Raw genomic sequence first — 10,582 nt, 5'->3', positions numbered from 1 at the left:
ATTCATGAAAACATTTGGATTAATGATTTAACTACTCATGGGATAGATCTGTACTGTGCTTCAAGCAGATTATCTTGTAATTCTGCTATTTTATCCAATTCTACGTTTCTGGAATCATGTCTCATTTTTTCAGTTTACTTTCCTGAAATTGTAGATCTTTGTTTTAGATCCTACCTGTACAGTTTCAAAACACACCATATTACGATTGCATTTCTCACCTCCATTTTATTACTCTGTCCTGATTATTTGAAAATGCTAGATCAACACATGTAATCCCTAGAAGGTGCTCATAAAAACTGAGAAGGGAAGCTTTTGCATCACTTTTATGTATCTTGGCCTAGCTATTTTTAAATAAATTTATTATGTTTGCATTTAATTAAGGCTATAACATGGGAGGAAAACAAGCAGAACCCTGCCTTCTGTTTCTGTATATACACAGTTATAATTTTAAGAGCCTCAAGGCACTGATCTAAACAATATTATGACATACGTGAGATCCTAACTTTAAAAAGTATAAAATACTTTCTGCTTACACCTTGCTTAAGATAGATACCAATATGTTTAAACTGCAGTGACCTCATCAACACATACTGTATATAGTATGACCTACAGTAACTGAAGTGCACAAATCTGAAACTCACTTCTTTTTGGTAACAACATAATACTCAGCAATGCTAGTGAAAAACACTTCAGTCATTTTTCCTCCCTTTTTATGTTGGGCCTCAGTTGGAGGTCCTTGTTAAAGATGAGGTTTGAAAAACAATTGCTGAACTGGAATTTGAAGAATGCTTGCTTTTGTATTCTCTCATCGTATTTGGAGGTTAAATAATTAAAGTTTTCAATTCTGTTACAACTCGATGGTCAAAGTACAATATTTTAAAAATGTGTGGGAGTTATCATTTTCCTATTGTTGGCAGTTTTATTTTACTTATAATGAAAAGTCTGGCTATAGCAACAGTCTTTTCTAATTTACTGAATGAATAAATACAGTATGTAGCATGTCATGGTGTCTTGGCAAAGAACTGACCCTTCACTGAATGGTGAACTGACACTTAATATAGAGAAACAGATATTTCACTTTCTTAGAACTTGTTTCCCAGTGTATGCCAAAATAAACTACATGACATCAAAAGAGTTTTTTTTTCATAACAAATAAATGCAATTCTAGAACAGTAACTGAAATTTGAATTTGATATTTATTATGGAAAAGCTGATGGGATCTTGAATCTTTTAAATTACTTATTACCTAAAACATTTTTCAATCCCTTCTATACAGTATATTCTCACACATCTATGGTTGGTGGACTTTTATTCTTTTACATTACATTTTTTTCTATTACGTTAAAGTTACTTGAGAAAAAAGCCTAAACATAATGTATTTGCAAAAATGAGAGAAAAATAAGACTTTTAGTTTCTGATAAGAACAGAAACTAAAATAGGAAATTACTGTATTTTACAAACTACTTGATATAATTGTGCCTACGAATACAAATCAACAATGGAAAAACCTGCCAGTTTTACCAGCTACCATTGGAACTATATTAAGCAGGTGCTGAGTTTATAATCACGACTGAAGGAAATTGTGATTGCACACAATGAGGATGTCATGTATGTTCAGCATGGAAGAAACCTTTACCTGTTCCTTTGCATCCTATGCATGCTGACGCAGCTAGCTACTCGAACTTCCATAATCATGTCTGTTATGACACCCCCTTACATAGTGAATATGAGCTCTATCAGTACATTAACTTAGTCTATCTAGAATTAAGTCCAATAGAACTAAATTATCCTTTATTTTCATGCCTATTCACCTGCTTAATTTGGATTGATCGTACATTTTACTTTCAATATTTATTTTTTTATTCATACATGTTTCTTATTTGCTAATCGGTTCATGTTGTGTTAAATGTATTGTGTGTTGTGTTATGCCTTTTACTTGCCTGCAGGTAAATTTCCCATCTGGTACAAAAAAAGTAAAACTGGTTGAAAATGACAAAGGTTTGTTGTCAGTAGAGCATTCTTCAGTTAACAGCAGTTGGTCCCTTAAAAGAAGGCATGTTTGTTTTCCACTTTGATCTCATTTTTATTTCCTAGAAAAAGCTATGAAAGAGCTCCTCCTGGCAGCTGATTTGAGTGCATCATTTTCTCAGATCTTAGTGCTACGTTTGGTACTATAAAAATCATGACATTCTAATGAATGGGTTAGTGGATTTGTGTGGTATCTTTGATACTAACCTTAAAAAGTTTTTATGCATATTTTATTGAATGTCAACATTTTATTTCTCTTGTTGGTTTGACAGGCTGGATTGGGTTACATCTGGTGTTCCACATGGGTTCAGTACTGGTCCCTGTGCTGTTTGGCGTTTTGCAGAATTATCACTTTTATGCAAATGAAAGTTAAATCAATGTCTGATTAATGTTAATTTCAGGTACCTATGCCAGCATTCCAACTGTATTTCTGAATTAAGAGATTGGATGACATTCTATTTTTTGCATCTCAATTGTGATAAGATTAACACAAATCTCCAGAACCTAGCCAGTGAGCTTTTTGCTTCTGCCGACCTCTGCTCAGCTCCTGGTTTATTGTGTTGTGGCACATTACCCCACACTCTATGGCTGACAAGGCCTTTTGTTGCTGTGCACCACAGCTCTGAACTCTTCCACCATCCCAAGGGGAACTCAGGGACTCAGCCAGAGTGGGTGCTTTTAATTTGGCCTCCAGATGCAACCATTTTCAAAAAAGGCTTTTTGGTGTATTTGTTTGCTAGTATTCAAAAGTATGCTACTTTTGAATCTTTTTTGCCATCTGACGCTGATGCATTTGGCTGTTATAAATGAGCAAAAGCATGTTTTAAATTTCTCATTAAGTTTTCAATCTGAGATATGGCCAGCAATGAACTGGAAGTCTTCCCATTATATAATCAGTGATGTCTATATTGTTAAATACTGCAAAATGTTTATTTTTGTTCCTTTAGATGTTTTAAAAAAAAACAAGTTCAGAAATTACTGCAAAGCTACAGGGACTATAATTAAAATACATTTTGGAGACAACTTTGTGGTTGATCCATTCTGTCAAATTCCACAGTCTGTCAAACTATGCTGTGATCACACAACCTGCAAATTCAGGCTCTGCAGAAGATTTAAAGAAATGGAAGTGCTGCATTTCTTGTGGTGTGTGAATGGGATTGGGGAAGAAATTAAGGCACAATTGTGCTGGCTCTTTATCACAATTGTTTGGTTAATGTTACAGGACAGTGCTACACAGGCACACATATGCAAGGCTGTGCAAAAAGATTAACTTAACATGAACTTCTCATGTTAATCACTTTGTGGGTAGATGTTTGCACACACATTCAGAAATATAGTGTACATCAACAACTCTTTACTGCTACACAATGCACTGATATAGTTTTAGTCATCATAAGCACAGAGAGAACACATTATCTATTACTAACTAGAGGAGAGCAACTTATGGAAAGGGACTTATTCTGATCCCTCCCTCCCATTAAATCTTCTGTGGGGCCTTTTTATTTTAGCACAGTTTTTTATTTAAGGACAAAAAATTCACGGGACTTTTTGCCATCTTTGCATGGTAAATAACAAAGCTTTAGGAAAAGCAGTGAAATATATACACACAATCTACTGCACATTTATATTTAATTGCCATTGAAAGGAAAGACTATACTATTGCACACATTTCACTGTTTAGGAGTTGTCTCTGATGTTGTGTATTACTGAGTATTTCTTGTTACTTGCCAAGCATGCTTCTTCAGCTTAATGAATGAACATCTAAAAACAGCATAAAGGGAATTTACTAGGGAAGGGAAATCTGCAGAACAAATTGCCTGGCATGGGGCAATTTGAAATGTTTAGGTTTAATACTGACATTATTGTACATACTGTAGTGTTCTTTCTCTATCTGCTAGTAGATGTAGAACTGTTGGTTTAACCAAATTAAACCTAAGTTTTATTAGTTTTAATTCTGTGTATCTGTGGAATCAAAAAGAGAAAAATGAAGTGTTTTGTATATATCAATGTATTTGAATATTTCAAAGTGTATGATCAAAAAACAGCAGCTATAATAAACACAAAAGCAACAACTTCTTCTAAATGTACTAGCTAGCTGTTTACTGATATTTGAGAATCAGAAATAGCTAAACCACATTACCTATACAGAGCAAAGGAAAGTGACAAAAAAGCCACAACAAAAAAAACCAAAAACTACCTGAAACAATTAAGAAAGTAAAGTTTTCCATGTTTTAGGCTGGTGAGGATTAGTAGGTAGAGGGAACTGTTTCTTTGTTTACCAATTGCAATTTTAAGGAAAAAGGTGAATTAATAGACTGCGTAAATTAACCTTTTTGACATTTTTGAAAATGGAAAAATGTCCCCATGTTCTGAAACAAATAATAAGTTTAGGAGAATCCTATGATTTAGTATTTTCCTTACCATTTTGTGTAAAATTTCTCATAGGTATATATTATCAGCCAAGAAAATGACTATCAAGTAGACAAGAATGGTTGTAAAGTCTCCAAAAACTAAAACTCTGTTTGGGTGGAGGTTGGAGAGCGCAACTTGTAGTTTCAGCAGAAAGGGTATTTTTATGGAATGAATTATAACAGAATCATGAGCAAAATACTGGATTACGTAAAACCTAATCATTGAATATGAAGGTTCCTTTTTACCTTTTTTTTAACCTTTTACCTGTTTCTAAAAGAACAGTTCATATATAACAGCATTCAAATAATGCTGGGGAAATATAACATAAAAAAATGTGACAGTTCCTAATTTATACATACTGTACAGTATATTTTCCTAGTAGTACTGATTGAACATTGAGTGTTAAATAACATGTTACATGACAATCTACTATATTAAAAGATAAAAATAAGGACAAATATCTCTGTGCTAAATTACTGTACTACATTCCAACACAGACGGGGATGCAAATAGTCTGATAAGTAAACGTGTGTATTGATGAAAGACGATACGTGGGCGAGTGAATATTATAGTTCTGAAATATTCTGAATGTAGTTTTGAAGTCTGTAAACTGTAACTGCTCTGTCCACCACCCACCAGACACATAGAACTGCCTGATTGACAGTCTCCTGTGAGATCAGTGGAAATCATGAGTTTCATGCTCATTTTAACCAATAACCCTCCTTAAACTGCATCACGAGTTTCAATAATCATTGTACTCTAATACACGGTAGTACCGCTTGTAGAGTACATACTAGGCATAAACAACACATTACAAAAGACATAATTACAGTATGTAGATCAGAAAAGTACTAATATTCATACATCAGCCTTGTTTATAACGATAATGGCAGTTTTGAGAATTCAGTTCTTCTTGGGTTTAATGAATACACAAGAAATGTTTGAGAAGGTTTATAGAGTTCATTACAGGTCTGCTGCATGAATGAAGTTGTTATACAACAAGCTTTTGGAAAAAAATAACGGGAGCATGTCGGTCATGAACTCAATGTTATAATGTAATTCCACGCATAACATAACTACTTACAGTACGTACAGCATGGCTCAATACAGAGATACTGTTTATACGTTTTCTACTATGACAATCTGAACTGTATGTCTTTGTACATCTCCAAATTATCTGTACCACCTTTGGAAACCAATTAAAATACCAGTGTAGGTGACCTACAATACATACAGTATCTATGCCATGCATTAGTCAAATCTAAACCAATCTTTTCAATCTTCCTATTTGGAGATGAAAACAAAAACCAGTTCTCGTATTAACACCTCTCCTTTCAACACTCATCTCAACAACAGAATGATTCAGATACCTGCCCTGTTATATGCATTGCAACAGTAAGCTGCATTATCAAAACTATCTACAATGGGAAAAAAAGGCATACTCAATGTTGAAAAATCAGACTTTATGAAATGCGTGCCAACTTGTGTATTGAGTGCCTCGGAAAAAAATGGGGTACATAACTTTTACAAATAGTAAAGTAAAAACGGTAATGGTAACCAATACACCATGTAAACAGCATAACCACTTTTTATTATTAAAATAAGTTTAACTGCACAGCAATATTTGCGATTCCTTCGGTAGTCCAGTTTATTTGCCAATACAGACCTTATAAATGAGAAGGACAACTGTGTTTTTCATTCTTAACCTGGCTTGCACGCCTCACGCCTTTATCTCTACAGACATCTGAGTATAAGCCCTATTTTCAATTTCTTGAAAAAAGCCTTGGAGGTCCTAAAAGTGGTTAAGTTACATGAAAGTCTAATTTGTACATTAGCTGGTCCCTGGTGATGTTATGTTGCAAAATCTACAATCACTATGGTAGAGAAAATGCAATTTTGAAGACAATGTGAATAGACAACATCATGCTCTTTATGCATGGATGGCTAAATGTCTTATTTCCACTGCATAAATTCTACTTGCTAGCCATGGACATGCACTAAGTAAACATGTACCACATACCACTTAGTCTCTGAGAACTAAACCTTTTGGGCTCAAGCACAGTGAAGCAGTTTAGAAGCTTTTCCCATTTTTCAGCAAGGATACCCTATGCTAAAAGAAGAAAACCTTCCATTAAACTTTTTCTGGGTGCAAGGCTCTTGATCAAAGAGCCACATGCACCTATGCACATATCGTATTGCAGACCCAGTGGGCAGACAATAGTCTCCTGTGTTCCAGTGATCTCAAGAAAACTCAAGGTAGTGGTAGTTTGAACAAAGGCTTGTAACATATCCATGAAATTTTAATTGCTTTTTTCACACGCCTCAGCCTTGCTATGAATTTCTTTACATTCCATAAAAGTCTTATGCCCACTGGATTTTCATGTTTGTGGCTTTGCAGAAAGAAAAATATATATATACATGTACAAAAAACATGTAACTCCCTGATGTTGGAGGTAGACAGTTGCTTTTCAAATCCTAGTTTTGGTCCTTTATTTTATTCAGCAGTGAAAAGCCATGAATACAGAACAAATAACAGTTGTTACAATTCTTAACCATGACTTCTAATGTCAGAGAATTCAAGGTATGAACACAGTACACAGTAATGAAAAGTATCAAAAATTAGTTTACCTCAAAAAAGATAAATAAAAAGGTATCCACCAAATACATAAACAGATGTTTTGTGCTACAGTTAAAATTTACTGTATACATAGGGAGCATATTCCCAGTCATCAGCGTATGATAGTAGAAAGTATACATGACTCAATCGCCGGACATAATGCTTCATAAAGTATGCACAGAAGTTCAAGCAATAAATACACATATTAGTTTAAAGCCTTACAACAGCTACGCAAAGCAGATGCAGAAAAAGCAGGTTTGCTATTCCTAGCAAGCGATGATATAGGAGTAAAAATTCATGAAATGCATTAAAGCAACATTATTTTTTCTTAGAAAAAAGTCTGGTAATTTATGGGTCCACCAACATTTTTACATAATATGCACAATTATCAAAATACAGACAAAGCATCTCAGAAAACCCCAACAAACCTAAAATCTAGTGTAGAAGCAAATTGCAGTTTTGGAGGTTTTTCTGGTATTATGTGCAAGCAGCTATTTTAAACAGTATTTATACAAAACCCATGCAAAATCTACAGGTTATATGCATTCTGTGGCTGAGACTTTATTTTCCTTCCCAAAAAGTAGTTTAGCTGAGGTATGCATACTTTAGCATTGTACACTTAGGCCACCTTCCTGATGGTAAAATGATTACGTCTTTTTTTTTCCAGTCCACCAAAGTATTTTAGACATGCATTTGACAACACAATACTCCCTTGCAGGTAATCTTTTTAAATTATCATTCTACAAATGTTTGAAGACAACCTATTACAATGCAAATCTTCCATTTCTAACGTTGGGAATGTAAACCTTCTGTTGATCATGTCTTTAAGACGAGCACAATACAATGTAACAGCTATTGTGGCTTTCTTACGACTCGTGCAATCTGTCATAATTGTTCTGAATTTGTTGTGCAGAGGTAGAACCTTTTACAAAGCCTTTTGGGTGAGTGGGAGAACCCTTTTGAAAGACATTGTGTCCTTATATTTGGTGTGATAGATGATTCTGTATGTCTTTAAGTCTATTTGCTGACTCCAGCAAAGAATAAATGATGAGCTTAGTTGCAAGAACCAGCTCCTTCCCATGGAACTGGTGTGTGTGTTAAGCTCTAGCAGCCACCTTCTGTCAAAAACTGTTTGTAAAGCAATAACCATAATCAGGTTATGAGGTCCCTTGGTTGGGGGAAAAAAGTAAAGGATTACAAAGACTTGGCACAGCACTTGAAAAGCAAAATATATATACAATATGTTTTTATAAGCACAAAGTAGACATACATTTGTATTTTAAATACAATGCAATGCATTATTACAAATTATTAGAAAATTTTTTATGCATTGGTAGTTTTAGCAAAACAAGGACCAAGAAAGCCAGCATACCAACAATTTGGACCGTGTGCAAGTCTTTAAAAGGGAGTGTATTGTTAGCTTTACTATCCCATATATAAGAAGAGGCAGAATTTTGTGTAACTTTGGTTTGACTGAAAACAGAAATGACCATTAAAGCAACCACATCAACCTTTCTAGATGACATCAGCTAAAATAAATAAAATTAAATACATTTCAACAATTACCAAACAAAGTCCAAATTATTGTAAAACCACTACTTTTGTATAAATATTGTTAATTTGAAATTGGTGCAGCTAAAGAATGTACTTATTTATCCAGAGCTACATCTGTATGTTTACAGAAATGGATAAATAATTAATATACAGTATTTTTTGTATTAAAAACCTAGAAAAATTAAGCAAATATCACCTAGAAAAGGTTATTTTCACCTTAGACATCCTACACATCAATGGCTATAATTCTTTGCTTTTACTTGAAATCCAAGCCAGATCATTTCATATTAACTTGAAATTATTATTACGTTTTTGGCTTTACTAGATCTTTTAAATGTTTGGTTACTATGTTTTCAGTTTCATTTAAGACGGTACTGAACAACTTGTACAAAAAAGTAAAAGACAAAACATACAAGACAGCCCCACTAACATTACATTTTCACTATAAAACAATGACAAAATGGGCAATGTAAATTAAACCAATCTGGAATTATACAACAGTACACATTCTGCACTTCCAATAAATACACAAATGTTGTTTTGGTCAATGATATTTATGATCCACATTTAGCTGCTTCCTACCAGTTTCCACTTATTTTTAATTTACATCATACCTTCTCTTTCCATAAATGCAGGCGGATCTCTGCTGCATTTAAGGTGGACTCACTACTATTTACCAAATTACACATCAAAATCATTTGATTTTCTTTGTACAGGGCTAAATGAAACAATCCCAGAGGTTTTCAGAAGGTAGTTCTTGGAAAGCATCCTTTGTACTAATTAAAGTTACAGAAGGCTGACCAAAGCTTGTGGCTGCTTCTGTCTGAGCTATTGGCCATTGTTAGAGTTGGCTTTGGTTTCTAGCTGTTGCCTTTGACTGTTTGCAGGTAGACAAAGCTTCAAAACGAGGAGGTAAAGAGAACAGTTGTAGAATATGCAGAAGTACATTTTTTTCAGTACAGTGCTTGCACAAACAATTACGTTTTCAACTTAAGATCACACTTCACTTCAGCACAAATAGAAAGACTGGAAGCCTACTTTTTTTGGACAGTTCAAACTTGCAACAGTCTGAAAACTGTGGTTCTGTTATTGGAAACTAATGTCATTTACAGTTGGTGGCGCCAAAATTAAAACAAACATAAAAAAATACTGGTCCATTTAAAACTTCAGCTACATACAGGCAGTGACACTAATTTCTGATACTACTCCTGTGCAAATGATAAAACAGCAACAACTTGAACTGGATCAGCAATTGTTTCTAATATAACAACTACTGTAGGTTGGAAATTCACACTGAATGAAACTAAAACTATTTTTGGCAGTATATGAGGCCATTAGCTTTCTACAGAACAGACTTCCTCGTTTTCATTCAATCCATGAACCCATGTTAGCCAAATCTTTTTTTTTATATGGCCGAGCCATTTGAGTTTATAAGGAAATCAGTCTTTATAGTTTAAAAACCAAGCATTTTATGCTCATCATTTCTGGTTCCCAAAGGGCTGTAACAAATAGTTCCTTTAGGCTGTCTCCTTGATGCATGCTCAATAAATAGTCACAGTAAAAAAGTCTGCTGTATATTCTTCGTAGTGGAGTGGTTATGGAGTCCTGTGAAGTGACCCTGTAGCTGCAGTTCTTAAGTCCTCTGCTACTCCAGCTCCTCAGATAAGTTCTCCTCCTCAATTTCTCTGTCCTCCTCCAGCTCTGGACTGTGATTGGCTGTTGTCACTAATGACATTGGACACTCCTCATCTTCCGTGTTTAATGGCTCTTCCTTGACGTGAATTGGTTGCCTGAAATTAACAATATAATGTTCATTCCTTTCAGTTAAAAACACACACACATACAATCATCAGAGTATTGAATCAGCTGCTCTCTAGCTGAAGAAAGTTGAAAATATAGAACCCAGGTGGTGTTCAAAGTCTCCTCATTTGGTATGCTAAACATTTCTCTTAGTCTCCTGACAAACGGTTG

The 10,582-nt window shown here is 34.4% G+C and overlaps 1 protein-coding gene across 10 annotated transcripts in view; it reads right to left on the bottom strand.

The window, feature by feature from the left end:
- Nucleotides 1–6,915: 6,915 nt before the first annotated feature.
- Nucleotides 6,916–10,582, bottom strand: part of foxp2 (forkhead box P2) — a 187,099-nt gene continuing 183,432 nt past the window's right edge. For all 10 annotated transcript variants that reach the window (XM_015352618.2, XM_015352619.2, XM_015352625.2 and 7 more), the window contains one exon: nucleotides 6,916–10,401. In XM_015352618.2, coding sequence (XP_015208104.1) covers nucleotides 10,257–10,401 — 145 coding nt within the window. In that variant the 3' untranslated portion in view covers nucleotides 6,916–10,256. The remainder of the gene's footprint in view (nucleotides 10,402–10,582) is intronic.

Source organism: Lepisosteus oculatus, chromosome 7, assembly GCF_040954835.1.
Source record: "Lepisosteus oculatus isolate fLepOcu1 chromosome 7, fLepOcu1.hap2, whole genome shotgun sequence".
NCBI lineage: Eukaryota > Metazoa > Chordata > Actinopteri > Semionotiformes > Lepisosteidae > Lepisosteus > Lepisosteus oculatus.
This window is presented reverse-complemented; position numbering and strand designations above follow the sequence as displayed.